Source organism: Eptatretus burgeri, chromosome 5 (genome assembly GCF_056783735.1).
Source record: "Eptatretus burgeri isolate ZD-2024b chromosome 5, Ebu_testis_v1, whole genome shotgun sequence".
In the NCBI taxonomy this organism is placed as follows: domain Eukaryota; kingdom Metazoa; phylum Chordata; class Myxini; order Myxiniformes; family Myxinidae; genus Eptatretus; species Eptatretus burgeri.
Window position 1 is genome coordinate 75,853,801 of NC_140965.1, and position 18,426 is coordinate 75,872,226.

The window sequence follows — 18,426 nt, forward strand, 5'->3', positions numbered from 1 at the left end:
TTTATATCGAGTGAATATTAAACGCTGGGCGATGTATAAACACGATTGGGTTTGATTTATGGAGTGAATATTAAAATGCTGGTTGGTGTATAAACACGATTGGGTTTAATTTATATCGAGTGAATATTAAACGCTGGGCGATGTATAAACACGATTGGGTTTGATAGGCTCCTGATGTTGGCTTCGTCCTTGATGTAGCGTATGGTCGATTCATTCAAACCATAATGGCGTCCAACTGCGGCAAACCTTTTTCCTACCCGAAGCATATCAAGCCCCTCAACCTTCTCCTGGAGCATCAGGACTTTCGTCTGGCGCTTCGGTTCCTTGCCAGAAGCCTTAGAAGGTGCAGGGCGTTTGGGTGGCATCGTAGGGCTTGGAGAAAAAAAATAAAATAAAAAGTAGAAAATATTCGAAGTTCACAAGCGAAACTTTGTCTCGTGCGTTGTGTGACTGGTCCAGCGCCACGCGTTATAATTAATTGCTTAAATAATTTATATTTTATATATTATTACCGCGATGTAAGCCTGGTGTGTTGGCGCAGTGGTTAGGGCAGCGGCTTGGGATCCAAAAGGTCCTGAGTTCAAGCCCCGTTGGGCCACTGAATTAATACACCAGGGGGTTGGCTCAGCCTGTCATCCTTCCGAGGTCGGCGAAATGAGTACCAGTATATACCCCGGTCAAAATAGGTGTACCATATCAATGTGTCGTAAGAGGCGACCAGGGTTGCGTCAGGAAGGGCATCCGGCGTAAAACATGTGCCAAATCACTATGCGGATCATACGGATGATCTGCTGTGGCGACCCCTAACGGGAGCAGCCGAAAGAAGAAGAAGATATTATTACCGCGATGTACCGGGGGAATCCGCAGAAAAAATTAATTACGTTCCAAGGGAAAACCCATGATGAACCGGGGGAGCGATAGGTGAACCGCGATATAGCGGGGGGGATGACTGTATAGCACAATATCTCAAAAAGTTATGGCCGGATTAAGACGAAACTTGGACACATTGGGTTTGTTGCTCGCAAAGATGGATCGATTCGATTTTGGTGAAGATCCGAATCCGAATAAGAGAATTAATGTTTAAAGCGATTCTTCACCATTGGGAGATAGGGCCAAAAACGATATAGTACTGTATAGCATGATATTTCAAAAATGTATTGGGCCCGATATGTTCTCGTGGACCAAACATTACGTGGTGGAGTATGCGCTCCACCACGTGCCCTTCCAAGTTTAGTCCATGTGATCTGATCCTCAAAACCGAAATTATATTTGATTATCCAAGTGACTCATAAAACACGTTCTGATGCGTTTTCGCGATAGCATGGATTTAAGTCAACACCACCAACAATGGCGCCAAGTCATTCTGAACGAATCGTTCACCCACCGCAGGCACTTTTGCCAAGCTAAATCATTTTGAGCGGCTGAAACTATGGCTACAAAATGTGTAACAAGTATCAGTGGAGAAAATGATAAAGTGAAGTAGTAGCCAAGAAGGTCTCATTCCTTGGAGGTGAAATTAAAAGTGTTAGATTGGTTTGATAGAGGTGAGAGCAGCATTAATATAAAGAGAGATGGGACTTTGGTTCTCACGAGAATCACTTTCGTGATAAAATCCGTAAGATAACTCAGACAACAACAACAAATCTCAATGTTACCAAAACTGCAAAATCTCGGCCTGATGTTATTGATAAAATCACGAAGATGCTAACCACATGGATAAAGCATTAGAGCCATCAGAACATGCCCTTGTCTGGAATGGTCATTCAAGAGAAGGTGAGGAGCTTGTATGGCAATCTAACCAAAGACACCAATGATCCAGTGCCATTTTCTGCCAGTCATGAGTGGCTTGAACATTTCAAGAGTCTCCATGCATTCCATAATCTCAAGTTTACTGGGGAAGCTGCTGCTGCAGATCATGCCGCTGTCGAACAATTTCCAGCTGTTTTCAAATCAGTGATTGCAAATGGAGGGTACACACCAAGCCACCTGTTTAACCTTGATGAAACTGGACTTTATTGGAAACGTATGCCCTGTCCCACTTTCATCTCCATCACCTCTAGTCTGAAGCAGTAAATGAGTTCAGAGGTTTCACAGAGGCTAAAGTCAGTGAAGCAAGGCAAATGATTGTGGACATTGCCCTGCAAAAGTGATTTGAGGGAGTCAACGAAGATGATGTTGAGGATTTGCTTCTTTCACACCAGGGAGGAGCTGAGCAGTGAAGATCATCTGGCTCTGGAGTAGTAGCATATCAGCGAGGAATCGGAATAAAGTCCTGAAGAGATTGTGCCTGTTAAAACCCTCACGACGAAGGTCATGGCTAAAGGTTTCAAATTGTCCGAAGAAGCAGTGGCCATCTTTGATGAACACGATTCCGACTGCATAAGACGTTCCAAGGTGGGGAGGGAAATGGAGAATGATGCAATGTGATTTCGTTTTTGGTAGTCTTTTAATTACATTGCAGGGTGTTCGAGACCAGGGGTGGCACGAAGAGGACGATCATCATAGTCATGCGGGGTGCCACGAAGAGGACGATCATCTTTTACAGGCACCTATGAAAAATGTGTCTAAAACGCTGGCACACGTCGAATACGGTATGGGTAAGTTGTGTATACGTTAAGAGCACGCTGAAAAACGATGAAGTATGCTGTCATATTTTGTGGTACATCTCGTACGTCATGAAATTTCAAGCATGCTGAAAATTTTACGAGGTACTCGCCGTATGGCTCACACGTTCCGCCACGCTGGGAATAAGTTGTAGGCACGATATGCGATCGTTGACACACCTCGACACAAGTTCCTTGTAAGTTACTCATAAGTCGAAACATGTCAAGGTAATGTTTAGCATACCCAAAACTTATTTTCTCAGTCAAGGCACTTTTTTTTTTCTCCTTGGCTCCGTGAAGGAATATCTGAAGTTGTTGTTGTTGGTTTTTTTAATTATTATTTTTTAGTCCATCACGAATTTTAAAATATATTCGGACATTTGCTTTTACGTTTCGACGTCGACGTGACAATATCCTCAAACAGAAAATATTCACAGAGGAGGAACGAAGAATAAGACATGAGCAAACTGAAGAGGCAATCGGACGTGACGTAACATCAGAAGTTATTGTTTTTATTTTATTTTATTTTTTTTTTTAACGCTGCCAATACGCCATTATACGGTAGCTGTAAATTAGAAACACGTTCAGCAAGTTCTGTGGTCGTCCAGAAGACGTCAATCAAATACGTCGACATGCGTTGAAGGTACGTTACACATAGGTTCAAAGCACGTTACTCATAGGTTATAAATAAGTTTCGGGTACGCTAATCATTACCTCGATGTGTTTCGACTTATGAGTAACTTACAAGTAACGTGCGTCAATCGCATAACGTGCCGACAACTTATGGCCAGCGTCGCGGAACGTGAGTCATATGCTGGCATACGTCGTAAAATTTCAAGCATGCTAAAATTTGAGGACAACCACAAAGTACAACGATGACAGCCAGCGTACTACGATGTATGGCAGTGTTTTCAGCGTGCTCTTAACGTATACAAAACTTACCCATAACGTATTCGACGTGTGACAGCGCCTTGGCACCCCGCACGACGACGATGATCGTCCTCTCCGTGGCACCCCGCACGACGACGATGATCGTCCTAAGCTGGCTAAATCGTCAGGGTGTGACGGGTGGTTGAGACTTCCGATTCTCAGGCAGTTATGATTTAAATCGGATTGCGGCAGGTTTTTAACAGGCTACGCCGCGAGTTTGTCGGCGATACGTGCAGCGCGCTATGCCAAAGTTAAACTATCGTTATCAAATCAAAATTAAATGACAGTTCATTGACGACATTCACTTCCGGTTTTCGAGTTATGACGTCATAAATTGACTAAAACGTCAATTTTTCATGTTTGTTTGTCCTTTATAGACGGCCAAACGGTTGGATAGAATGAGATGAAACTTGGCACATGTGATCCTTGGGAACAGACATAAGGGGATCAAGGTCAAGGTCAAAGGTCACGGGGTCAAGGTAACCGGATAACGTCAATTTCTCAATTTCATCCGATCGAGACGGGACCAACGCTATTCAAATAACTGTACCCGCCCATGGACGGGTACTTTGCGAGTATCTACTATGTCCCAAAGTTTCAAGTTCCTATTTAAAACGGTGTAGGAAGAGTTACAGGGTTATACAGACGGACGTACTTGTGTACGGACGGCGGAGACAATCACAATATTCCCGCTTTTCTTCGAAAGCGTGGGAATAACAAATCAGAATATAGAACCAGCTTCAAAAATTAGACACCAATTTTACTCAAAGTGATGGCCAGGATTTAGAAAACTTCTTTCAGGCATGTTATCATGAGCAAGCACCACTCAAATACTTCCAAGCACATCAGTTGGTCTTATGTCTCGTTCAGAAATCAAATTTGCATTCAAACACTTTCAGATGCATAACAGCAAAACACAAATCACAATTTCATAATTGAACGCCCACTTTCCAGAATGTGGTGACGTGGTACCCATATAGCATCAATATCGCAGGCCAAAGAAAAATCTTTCCACAAATAACAGATTTATACACACTTACCTAGTGATGTCATAAACCATGAGTGCACCAGCAGCACCACGGTAATAGCTGCGGGTAACAGCACGGAAACGCTCCTGACCAGCCGTGTCCCAGATCTGCAGTTTAACCTTCTGGCCGGAAACCTCAATTATTCGTGTGCCAAACTCTACGCCAATAGTGTGTGGACAGTCCGCCATGACTAGCACACGGAGGGGGTGAGAATGGTGGGGGGGAGGGGTGGGGGGAGGGGTGGGGGGAGGGGTGGGGTGCATCACTGCCAGGTTTAAAGGCTTGTACATGCTTTTGACAAACATATTATTATTTAAATGCACAACAGCAGCAATAACAGTGACAAAGCAAAACCAATTGTGTGCAAAATTAGATTTTACTTGCAAATTACAGCGAAGATGAGCCTCATCAGGAATAATATTTGGTTATTCCAAACCAACTGCAGCAATGCAAGAAAAATTACTCATCTGGGGGTTTCGGGTCTGCCGAGTTGGAGTCCTTCAAAAAAAAATTCCTATTTGACCTATGACCTGGAAAATGTCAACCGAAAGTAAAAAAAGTGGCCTTGACCAGGAAAATAAATAAATAAAAGAAAAGTTAAATCTCTCAAATCATGTGCGCCACCTGTTCGATTTGTGATGAATAGGGCTTTCAAGAAAAAATATCAGAGCCCTGAAATCACTTCTGGCAAGTTACCAAGACAAGGATGAAGTGACAAGTTTTATTTCAATTTCAGCCCAAACCTTTACCCTCAAGGTCAAATTCATAAGGTTCTGTGGCAACAGGAAATTCCCATACACCAATTCTGGTCGTTTCTAGCTGGGGTTACAAAACACACCAACATTCATTGATATAATTAATGATCATCCCTTCATCAACCCCCATATCATTATCGTAATATTACTGCATCCATCACCTCACTTGTGCAAAGCCTCACCTGAAGCTGGGCTGGGACAGGATGGAAACGACAACATTTCTATCCTTCTGTAACCACAAAACAGTGTGGTGTGGATGCTGTCATGCACCTATTCTGTCAGCGAGGATCTTTCCTTCAGATACATCCCCTTCAGAGTACACATATCAATTCTAAATGGGATTTCACCATGCACAATAAAATAAAAAAGGTGAATCCGAGGAAGTTTCATTGGCAAGGAGTACAGTCCTGGACGGGTCGCCACTCCGACGCAGGTTACCCCGAATGGTTATTACCCCAGTACACTGGTACTCATTTCACCGACCTTGGAAGGATGACAGGCTGAGTCAACCCCACCTGGTGTTAATCCAACGATAGACAGGGGCTCAAACTCAGGACCCTTAGGTTGGCAAGCCAGCCACCTAAACCACGAAGCCAGAACCAGGCTTTCACAGCACAGTAAGCAATGGCAATACAAAAATAAAAGTTCCTGAATTCATGGTGAGGCACAATTGTTCTTGAAGCAGAAATAGTTTGCTGCTGCACAATAATGTTGTTTTGGAGCAGAAAACAAATCATTGGCCATGGGGCTGCAATAAAAGTCAGACAGCAAGAGTTTATTTTTTAAGGCAATTGGCAGGAGGCTGCTCTTGCAACAGGCTTGTCAGCAACAATATTGCTTGCAGTAGGCAGCAGCGAGGGTGACTGTTGGCTGCAGATGTAAGCAGGTGGTTTATCAGCAGGCAGAGGACGGCCAGCTCCAACCCATTCTTCCATTCTGGGGAGGAAATGATGGTGTCCCCAGAAACAAAGGGCTGATAGGGACTGACCTGGCTCACTGGTGGAGATGATGACTGATTGATACCTACCCTCATCTAGCAATTTGGACTCAAAGGGTCCTCTGAAATGCCAATTAACCAATTCTGTCCTTGGCAACAGCTGACACATTGCACAGCATGGATGAGAGCATATATTTAAAACCAGAGTACATCATGAAAACACCCGTTTAAGATTTACCTCGAATCCTACAACGGTGGTCCAAAAGACAAATTTACCTGCTGCCAAGTTTGCTGGTCTCATCATACAAATTTGGGCAAGCCATCATAAATTCTTCAAACTCTGTACTCTGGCACAAGTAGCTGGCTGGGTAATGTGGCCCATACTCGGGCCTCTCAACCCGGTTCCATCCTATGATGACCCCAGAGACCAAGGGACAAATCTGGAGCGTTTCCTCGCAGTGTCGAGCTATTGGTCGGTCCTTCCTGACACGTCCCATTATCACACGTGTAGACTTGTTTAGGCACAGTACAGACAAGAAGAAAACAGAAATGGGGGTGTATTTGGAGGGAGCTTTCATTGAGGTGTCTGAGGGCTGGATGGGCTCGCAAGCAGGGGGCCTCATGGCTCGTGCTGCAGGGGGAATGCGGGATTCAGTACAACACTGGCAGAATTTCTGGTACTGGCTCACTTCTAAATCTGTTGGTGCCGACTCACTCTGGCAACTACTCACCAACTGTGAGGCACTGACACTTCCCTGACTGACGCTCACTCATGAGTCGACCGATTTGGTGCACTCAGATCACCAATATAGCAAACACCACACACCCCATGTTACAAGGCTTTCCCCAAACTCCACGAAGGTTGCACATACACTCCCACGGCAACAAAGTCACTCAAATGTCTCCATGTCAACGCAGCTGCAGAAGTCACTTTTGTGTTCGGTAAGTTGTAGTCCTGTGTGTACATTTATTGTATGGTGCTGTAATCATTGTAAACGGCAGTTGGGTATTATTCGGAAACAGAAAAAAAATATATCAGGGAAACATCTGTGGATGATTTATGACATATCAAGAACATCCAGGCAAAGTTGCTCACAAGTAAACACATTATTTGTATGTCTGTAATATAAATTTATTTATTTAAATTAGTACATTGTACTGGATAGGCAATATTATATCTATATTTTCCGTTATGTAGCTCACACTAAAGTGACCTTTGGCTTTGCAATGGGCAAAATTCCACGAAAAGTGTGCTCAGCAAGTCTTGTGCCATAAGTTCGATACTGAGGTTTGGTTTGAAAGCATGCAAGCGACACTAAAATTAAGGGAGATAGAGGAAATAGAGGACAAAGAGGGAGAAAGCAACAAGATTACTACAACAACAAAAAAAACCAAGTACAGGAATCAGAAGAGTGGAAGAAGAGGAGAAAATAAGGAGAGTAATGGCAAGCCATCCAGTATCACCCACGACAAGAAATTGCTTCAGTAGCAAAGGACGTGCCTTCAGGCAGAGCATACAGGCACAAAAAAAAATTCAAAAGGTCTCTCGACACCCCCCCCCACCCCAACACTACTCACAACCATTATCTTTTTCAAATCTCGACTCTCCCTCAAGATGGAAATCAGCAAACATTACCGCCCTGCATAAAAAAAAAAGTTCAAAAACAGATCCCTGCAACTACAGACCAATCAGCCTTCTCCCAATCATCAGCAAGGTTATGGAATCCATCATCGCTTCAAACATTAAATCCTTCCTCTTCTCTAATGGCTTGATTTCCAATCATCAATTTGGATTCAGACCAAGTCACTCTACCCTGGATATGTTGCTTCTGCTCTCCCAACAATGGATGAAGGTCCTCAATGCCAAACATGAAATCAAAGCCACATCCTCGACATATCACATGCTTTTGACACGGTCTGGCACCCTGCCCTGCTCACCAAACTCTTCCTATGGTATCCAAGGCAATCTCCACTCGTGGCTCGCAGACTTCCTCTCCTGTCGCAGCCAATGTGTGGCCATAAATGGAGTTCTTTCATCCCCTCTTCCTGTGCAGGCTGGAGTTCCTCAAGGTAGCGTTCTGGGCCCTGCTCTTTTTCTGGTTTTCATCAATGATCTCTCAGACTCTCTGGAAAATCCTCTTCATCTCTTTGCTGATGACTCCAACCTCTGCCGTACAATCTGTCATCCTTCAGACCGGCAAGCAGCAGCTTCTTCAATCTCTGCAGATCAGGATAAAATCACAAACTTGTCCAACATGTGGAACATGTCATTCAATCCTGCCAAATCTCACACTCTCACTACGTCTCCCCAAAAGGACCGTTTAGAACTCCCCACCCCACCCATCTACTTTCTCAACAATCCCCAGGAAGAAGTCCTTTCTTTCAAGCTCCTGGGTCTCACTTTCTACAAAGATCTTTTCTGGGAAAGCCACATTTCCAACCTGGCTTCCAAAGCCAGGCGCCAACTGAGAATCCTTCGTCATGCAAAATCCTTCCCTCGGCCCACCTGAGCTCCTGACCACATATAAAGAAAGCTTCCTGACCACATACAAAGCTTTCGTCTGCAGCCTGATGGAGTACTGCTCTCCCCTCTGGGCTGGTGCTCCTGCCTCTCACCTTTCTCGGCTTAACGCTGTGGAAACCAAGGCATTTCGAATCATTGGCATCTCCCGCGATGAGGCCGAGTCCTTGGGCCTGTCACCCTTTCACTGCCGGCAGGTCGGTGGTCTTTCTGTCTTTTACCGTCTCCTCTCCGGTCTCACCACCACCCCCCTGCTCTCTCTGCAATTTGTCCCCACCACATTTCCACAGGGTGCTCAAGGTCTGCCAACAACCCCCTTCTGGTAAAACTACCAAAATCACTGCTCACCTTCACTCTTTCATTCCTATTTTTTCCCGCCTTTGGAATAAACTCCCTCACTCTATTCAATCCCATTCTTCCCTCCAGGCCTTCAAAACAGCTGTTCATCACCACCGATCATCCCCCATCCAAATCCTCGATATTTTCTACCACCGTTAATCCACACCAAACCCACCTCCTTCAAATTCCCTGCTTTCCCTCCTGAAAGTCCCTGGAGTGTCCATCTTGAATACAGTGTTCCCCCATCCCATCTCTGTCCCACCCTCCTTGCTGTGCGTTGTGTGTTAGCTTTCATACGAGCCTAGACAAGGTATACCAAAAATAAGAAGAAGAAGAAGAAAAATCTCTTTTTTTCCATTTCTTTCTTATTTCTGCATTGTGTCACTACCTGTGTTTCTGCTGCGCACTCACTCTGTACACCTCAAATTTGGCAGTGTGAACCTTTACTCACACAGTATGCTTCTTTTTGCTGTGCTTTTTGCGATGTGTTACGGTTAAATCAATCCTGTCTGATTGTATGTTGTGGAGTTGGAAGATTCTGATCCTGACGTGTTGGAAAAAGAAGAAGAAGAATAATAAGAAAAAAAAATGCATTAAGCAATATAATCTTCCTTTTGGGGCAGAGTGAGAGAGCGCGATAAGAAAGCACACATATTACACTTCACACACAATGGGCCCAGGTTCGGTGCACCACGCTTGGTGGATACAAAATGACTTCAAATTGCAATTTGTCACCACTCCTAGGAAAAGGAACTCGAGAGCAAGAGCAACAAGGAACTTCAGATACATCTGATCATGGCCGTATCCATTTGGTGGTGCAAAACACTTACGCCAACATTCTTAAAGAACTAAATAATTAACCCTTGATTGAACCCCAAGTAATGTTCAAAACTAATTTTAACCATGAACTCAAAGGTTACATTCTAGCAATGCAATGCATATCATTTCATCGTAAAACATTCAAGAAGAAAATTTAATACAACCTGGAATGGGTAAGCTGTACAGATTACTCACATTTCTTCTCTGTGAACTGATGAAGTAAACACGACTTCCCCACACCCATGTCGCCTGTAAAATAAATGCAAGATTATTTCAAGGGATCATGATAAAGGACCATTTACATGTATGCGCACACAGACACACCATCAAGCAATCTTGCCTCGGTCAAAGTGTCAATCCAATAATAGTCATCCTTCACAGGGTGGGTAATTCATCAATGCGTATGCCCTCAACCAGATGAACATCAAATTGGGTGTCAACTCTGCTGGTAGACATCAATGATCCCACAGTGTCCCTTAAGAAGAGCAAGTAAATAATCTCCAACACTGAAGAAATTACAAATTCCTGTTGAATTCCAAGCCTGGAAAACCAGATCTTGAAAGTTGGGGAAGGGTATGGGGGGGGGGGGGGAGGAGAGCAGGGAGCATTCTGCCAGCCAACCCCACAAAAAGGGGGACTAATTGGGACCATTAAAGTAGTATTATGGTTACATGCATGCACGTGTGTATATGTATATGTAAAATATGAAATAATACATAGTAACGGTGGACTGCAAGTGGATATGGGGTCAAAGACAACCCAAGCACTAATTTAGTGACGGACTGTCGATAAAAACCATGTCGTCTGCCAGGAAAGTCAATAACTTTAAAAAATATATTAAAAAAAACAACTTCGTTTTCCGGCATACACAAGCTCCAAGGAGACCAAATCTCCAGCTGGTTCACCAAACGAATAAAGTGGGTGTTGAGCGATGTACCCAAGACTAACTGGTATGGTTTTGTGTGACCTAATTGAGGTTTGACACAAATTCCCAATGGGTGTGGACTTACCCACGTCAGTTATAATTCAAATTATGGAACCAAGTGCCAATCCAACACAGATGGTGAGAACAAGTTGAACAAAATTAATAATAATAACGAAGTTCATGTCACGTCGTCACAAATCCCCACACTTCCCACCTAAAGCAAGGTTGAAAGGTGGCAAAAAGTTATTCAGGAACGACCCCTCAAATTTCAAGTTAAATTTTTTTTTTTCCCCCAAACGACGCATAACCCAGGGGTCAAACAACAACAACAACAACAACAACAACAACAACAACAACAATCCTTTAACATTTCATTTGTCTCCTAATGTTGATTGCACATACAAAGTTTCATTTAAAAATGTGCCCATAATTCCACTTTTTGGTATTTGACATTTTGGTCCTGTCCCCACTACTGTTCTTGCCATGTAGTGATAACTACTAAATTTGGTGAATTTCTGCTCAACCGTTTAGGAGATAGCGTGACGGACAGGCAGACCCGAATGAAATCACCCCCCCCCCCCCGCCATTTTTTTTTAAAAAAAGCGTAGGAATAACACGCGATAGATTTGGTTAGTCGTCATGTGTTCATCCAGTACACTGACTGATAGTCATGAAAGTAAGGTGTTACACCCAAAGGAGGATTAGACAAGTATAACATGATGCACATCACTGTTCTCCAAAAAAAAATAATGTTAACACCCACGCTTTCAGGCAAGTCATTCGCAAGCTAGGTACTGTATTGTCGGTCACGAAAAGAGCACACCCTGAAATTACATTTTTGGAAAGCTTGGGCTTTCTTCCTTGACTGCTTCTATTGTTAACAGTACCATTTTGGCATATCCTCCTCAGTTTTGCATACCACTCCTACTGAAACACAGGTCAGACTTCAACCTGCTGCATGGAGTAGACTTCATTAGCCAAGAGTTTGATTGCTATGTGCTTCACAAGTGGTATTCTTCCCAGAAGCTATAGTATTCACAACACTACAATTATATCACCACCTCTACCTTTAATGATAGATTCTCCTTCCCTCTGGTTACATTCCGGGAGTTGCATGAATGGGCACACGAGTTGCCTTTTGATCAAGCGCAATGTCCTTTTGAGTACAGTACACCTCTTGCACAAACATTATTGAATTTAAAGTGAGAAATTAGTTGACACTTGCAACTGACTAATTACTCTGCAGTTTCATTACCTTCGCATTCTGCGAAAGGTTATGTTTTGGTCAGCGTGTATTTATTTATTTGTAATTCGTATAACTCAAAAAGTATTAAACCGAATTGCATGAAATTTGGTGGGATGATTGGTTATTAGCCAGGAAGCATTCGATTAGATTTTGGGATCGTTCGGGTCAAAGGTCAAGGTCACGAAAAGGTCAAAATCGTCTTTTTACGATAACACGGTCAATTTTTATTCAATTTGCATGCAACTAACGCCAAAACGTTCAGAATTCAACGCCTCATCTTGGGATATTCAATATGACAATGACGCCCATACTCTTGTTACCGGTTAGCGGTCAAAGGTCAGGGGGGTCACGACCTTGAAAAATATGCGGTTTTTGTCATAACGCGGTCAATTCTTGTCCACTTTACATGAACCCAGCACCAAAATGTTCAGAATTTAATGCCCAATCTTGTGACACAATGACGTCATAACACGTCACCGGTTGGGGTAAAATGTCGGGGGGGGGGGGGGTCACGCCCTTGAAAAATATGCGCTTTTCGGCATAACTCGGTCAATTCTTATTCGATTTGCATGAAACCAGCATCAAACGAGATTACCTTCTCTTGTTGAAACGTTGTATTCACCGAGCTTGCGAGCGAAGACTCGCCAAAACGACGTGAGTTGATTGTTGTTTAGTCCGTAGCTCCCGAAAGTCGGGGGGGGGGTCATGACATTATAGATATGTGGTTTGTGTCATAAGACCATTCATATGAAACCAGTTCCCCACACTCATACCAAGAACAAAAAAAGTAGTGGTGGCGAAGGTATGCGCTCCATGAGTGCCCGTTATAGTTTATAAAGATTCAGCAATTCTCAAACATTATCTGTTCAACACGATCATCGTTTGGTTGAGTGACAGTTGCTTGCATGTTTGAATGCTCAAGATCACTGAAATTAAAGCCATTTTTGAACTGTTACATTATTTAAACAACTGTGAAAAACACGCTTATCCAAATTGTAGACAGTATGAGGCAACGTTCAGATAATTTCATGTTCTCCTTTACAAATGACTGAATGATACACCCTCTTCTACAGCTCATGTGCATGTTGATTGCCTCAGGTTAATGAAGAATGCTTTGATCAGCATTGATGGCAGTTCTTGCACAACTTTCTCAAGACAGACTATTGTTGTATAAAAGTTGAGTGTTAAACAATTTATTTATTTACATTATTTTACATAAAATACAAGGTTCCAGCATCAACTACCCCCCACCCCAGTCTGCCCATGGGATAGGTATGTTTTAGATTTTACCCATCCTGCCACCCATTACAACTGTCCAACTATTCATATTGCAAGCATGTGGTACAATTCCACTAGGTTTCTTTGATGTTTTTGCCGACACACAGGGAAGATCAAGTCCCAAAAAAAAAAAAAACCTTAGTCACTGCTAATCAATGTGGCTTTACACACATACAAAAAAAAAAAAAACGTTTGAGGTCAAGACCTGTCGAGTTTATCAAACTTCCAGATGTACATGCAAAAATTGACCTGTCCTTCCTTCGGACAGGTAAAAAGAGGTTTACAGTTGTCTGGCCAAACTGGTCCTGGACAGTCAAAAGTCCGTTAACGTCGAGCCCAAGGTTTGTGCCAACCTCAGGTTGAGAGGGGAGATCAAACTTTGGCCGATGTCTCTGAAACAATGAACAGATGAACTGAATTGATTGAATTAATTGGCCAATGACTATTAATGATAATGTCTGAAAATTGGTTGGCATTGACCTTGACATCTTACAAAACGATGTCAAAAAAAGAGAATTAAATGAAAGAAAACTATTAAATAGGCATAAGCACAAATGCATTTCAAAGCGAAGCAGGGGGTAAACCGAACCAAAACTTAGTCTTTCGGCAACTTGCCAAAAGAGCGAGAGCGATTGCGAGAAGGAAGGGAGGGGGGAGGGGAGGGGAGAGAGGAAGGAAAGGGAGGGAGTTAATGGAGTTGGGGGAGGAAGGAAAGGGAGGGAGGAAGGAAGAGAGAGGAAAGAAGAGTGGAAGAAAGGAGGAGGAAGGAGGGAGAAGGAAAAGAAAACAAACAAAAATAAAAACAACTCTTCTCCGGATCTTCGCCAAAATCTAATCATTTTGTTTGCGTCACACATGTCACCCAACACCTGTCCACCAAATTTCGTCTGAAGCCCTCCACAACTGTGAGATACCCTGGTCACAGACAAACAGACAGTGGTGAGCACACATCCTCAGTCCACCATAACTCGTTATGAGTCGACTGGTGTTACTAGTGGCAGAGTGTTGTTTATGTTTGTGCTGCAGCGTAACTCGTTTCAAGTGGCAGAGGTAACGAGTTGACTGGTACTCCGGGTACCCTGTGCTGAAAAAGGTGGTAACCCGAAACAAATTACAATAGTTTTCAAACCTGTTTTTGATAATTCCTTATGTACCTGGGACTATCCTTTTAAAAATCTACCAAAATCTATTCAGTGGAACATTTTTTTTTTTATTTAACTTATCCCCACCCATAAAATTCAGAAATTTGAATGTTGAAAATGAAAAATAACAAAAATGTGTTTGTCTTATAAACAATAGTTTAATATATGACAGCAGCATCAGATATTTGCACTGGAAGTTAAAAACATAATCTAAACCTATAGAAATACTTGATATGGGTCAGAATGATTCCACATTCCTAAAATTGGCGGTGACCAGGCTCCGCGGGCGGCTGGCCACAGTATGTACCGGTAACAACATTTCACATATTGAAGTCTCACATTTATAAAATTTATGTAACTTTAAATAGTACATTATATAACAGTGTTACACATCAAGTACATCTGTATACACCAGGGTTAAACAATCACAATTGAAGCTGAATCTGTTGTGAAACATCGGGAGGCCACGGCCATCGAAAACTCAAATCAACGCTCTGTTGGGTCTTCCTCCGAGTCTGTCAGCCGACAGCGAAATGTTTGCACACATCTCACGACATTCACCGCAGGCCATGGAACAATCCAATCCATTTTTTCGGCAGATAAATCTCAAACTGTAGCACCCTGTTTCACAATTACACCGTATCGCTTTCAGTAACTTTTGTGGTGCTGGTGTATTGTCGGTCAAAATTGGGGCCAGTTTCCCTTCACTCACTTTCCAGCCCAATTGATCTGTAGGTACTTGGTCACCATGGCCGAACCACACTTGAACCTGTTGATACACTCTGAGGCTGTGATATTTAGCTGCAGCTGATGTTGGAGGCAGACTGCACGGCTGACTGCCTTTCCTGAGAACATACAGTGGGGAGAACAAGCATTTGATAGACTGCCGATTTTGCAGGTTTTCCCACTTACAAAGCATGTAGAGGTCTGTAATTTTTTATCATAGGTACACTTCAACTGTGAAAGACAGAATCTAAAACAAAAATCCTGAAAATCACATTGTATGATTTTTTAAATAATTAATTTGCATTTTATCGCATGAAATAAGTATTTGATAAATCAGAAAAACAGAACTTGATATTTGGTACAGAAACTTTTGTTTGCAATTACAGACATCAGACGTTTCCTGTAGTTCTTAACCAGGTTTGCACAGACTGCAGCAGGGATTTTAGCCCACTCCTCCATACAGATCTTCTCCAGATCCTTCAGGTTTCGGGGCTGTCGCTGGGCAACACAGACTTTCAGCTCCTTCCAAAGATTTTCTATTGGGTTCAGGTCTGGAGACTGGCTTGGCCACTCCAGGACCTTGAGATGCTTCTTACGGAGCCACTCCTGAATTGCCCTGGCTGTGTGTTTCGGGTCGTTGTCATGCTGGAAGACCCAGCCACGCCCCATCTTCAATGCTCTTGTTGAGGGAAGGAGGTTGTTGGCCAAGATCTCAAGATACATGGCCCCATCCATCCTCCCCTCAATACGGTGCAGTCGTCCTGTCCCCTTTGCAGAAAAGCATCCCCAAAGAATGATGTTTCCACCTCCATGCTTCACGGTTGGCGATGGTGTTCTTGGGGTTGCACTCATCTTTCTTCTTCCTCCAAACACGGCGAGTGGAGTTTAAACCAAAAAGCTCCATTTTGGTCTCATCAGACCACATGACCTTCTCCCATTCCTCCTCTGGATCATCCAGATGGTCATTGGCAAACTTCAGACAGGCCTGGACATGCATTGGCTTGAGCAGAGGGACCTTGCGTGCGCTGCAGGATTTTAATCCATGACGGCGTAGTGTTACTTATGGTTTTCTTTGATACTGTGGTCCCAGCTCTCTTCAGGTCATTGACCAGGTCCTGCCTTGTAGTACTGGGCTGATCCCTCACCTTTCACATGATCATTGAGGCTCCACGAGGTGAGATCTTGCATGGAGCCCCAGACCAAGAGAGAGATTGACTGTTATCTTGAACTTCTTCCATTTTATAATAATTGCGCCAACAGTTGTTGCCTTCTCACCAAGCTACTTGCCTATTGTTCTGTAGCCCATCCCAGCCTTGTGCAAGTCTACAATTTTGTCCCTGATGTCCTTAGACAGCTCTCTGGTCTTGCCCATTGTGGAGAGGTTGGAGTCTGATTGAGTGTGGACAGCTGTCTTTTATGCAGATAACAAGTTCAAACAGGTGCAGTTAATACAGATAATGAGTGGAGAATGGGAGGGCTTCTTAATGACAAAACTAACAGGTCTGTGAGAGCCGGAATTCTTACTGGTTGGTAGGAGATCAAATACTTATTTCATGCAATAAAATGCAAATTAATTATTTAAAAATCATACAATGTGATTTTCAGGATTTTTGTTTTCGATTCAGTCTTTCACAGTTGAAGTGTACCTATGATAAAAATTACAGACCTCTATGTGCTTTGTAAGTGGGAAAACCTGTAAAATCGGCAGTGTATCAAATACTTGTTCTCCCCACTGCATGTACCACTGTGTTGTCAGCATACACTACTTCCAACAGCTCCTGAAGGCCTGATCCACTCATCAGGTGGCCAATGGATCCCAGGAAGCTCATTTTTGTATGGAAGCCTCACAAACGAACAACAGTTGGTTGCAATTCAGGAAGATTCTCTACCATCATGTGTGCCTTCCACCATAACGGTTGATCAAATGTCACCACTGGGTATGCTTGGTACCGACTTGCATGGGAAGATATGAATTTTAATGTAGAATAAATGCAGGTGAGATCGTTTGGATCCAAATCAATCATGGGGAGAAACATGACCGACGACACACCAGGATGTTCTCCTTTGTGGATGAGCTGCATGAACCCAGACCACTGGGGTCTTGGGACTTTCAGCAGCAGCGATGACTTCCAAAGTAGATCTACATCTGCACATGGTTTTTGCATTTGGGTTTGTTATTGGCTGCTAGAGGAGAGACTGGAGGCTATCTCTTTCTGAGAAGTGCTGAACATTTATCCGTCCAACAGAAGCAATATCACCAGATGTGACTTTCACTCTTGGAATGGTTCTTGATGTTGTCCCGGGTGTCACCATAGCAATAATTCCCATACCGTGGAACGTTCCCCCTTGCAGTCAATACTTCTCACATTGTTGTCAACATTATCAGCAGAATATTGTATAAAATTATTTGCACTGAAGTTTTGATTCTCTGTGCCATGTGCAACTGAAGAACTTCTTTCATACTTCTTCACTTCACTGTAAGAGCAGGAAAACCCATGGTGATATAAAGAATCCACCAAAAATTTTGATTGGAAGTGGTGGTGCATTTGAACACCCAAACCAATTTGTAATGGTGCCAGAAAGATACGAGGCCGCGTTGCCTGCATGATCGCTTGTCCTATTGAAGCAATTTTGGTGCTTCGATCTTTTCCACAGAATATTGTGTTTAACAACTGCTGCAAGGATGGTGGCATGAACTCCAGTGCTGTTTCTGTTGACATTTCGGCAGTAGTGGGATAGGTGTTCCTGGTCTGATCAAGGTCTTTTATGTCCTGTTTTATGAACTTAGCTTCTGCTTCAATTATGTGGGTCTTCTCATCCTTTTTGTCTTGCATCGTTTGTTGATGAAAATTATGTAGGATGTTGGAAGCGGTGGTGTGAAATGTTACTACATTTTGTTTGCCATTGATCTCTGTGATGGTATCCTGTCACTGAAATGTTTTTTTAGTTCAGATTTCATATGTGGAAAGCTGTACGGCTCTACGTCAGTATCTTGGAGATATTCTTTCATCTTGCTTATCAAATCGTTGGTCACCTGCTAGTCATCATTGTTTTCAAGATACTCTACTACTGCTTGAAAAGCTTTGGATTTTTTGAGTCCTTGGGTCTGCCACTTCCACTGATTTTCTTGCATTTTGCAGCTCTCTGCTCTATGGCTTGCTGAAAAACGATTGGCAT

At 43.1% G+C, this 18,426-nt stretch overlaps 1 protein-coding gene across 5 annotated transcripts in view; it reads right to left on the reverse strand.

Annotated features, from left to right (window-relative positions):
- RAB14 (RAB14, member RAS oncogene family) overlaps window positions 1–18,426 on the reverse strand; it is a 50,084-nt gene that overhangs the window by 10,846 nt on the left and 20,812 nt on the right. For all 5 annotated transcript variants that reach the window (XM_085882470.1, XM_085882471.1, XM_085882472.1 and 2 more), the window contains exons 3-4: window positions 10,128–10,181; window positions 4,574–4,751 (exon numbers count right to left, since the gene is read on the reverse strand). In XM_085882470.1, coding sequence (XP_085738596.1) covers window positions 4,574–4,751; window positions 10,128–10,181 — 232 coding nt within the window. The remainder of the gene's footprint in view (window positions 1–4,573; window positions 4,752–10,127; window positions 10,182–18,426) is intronic.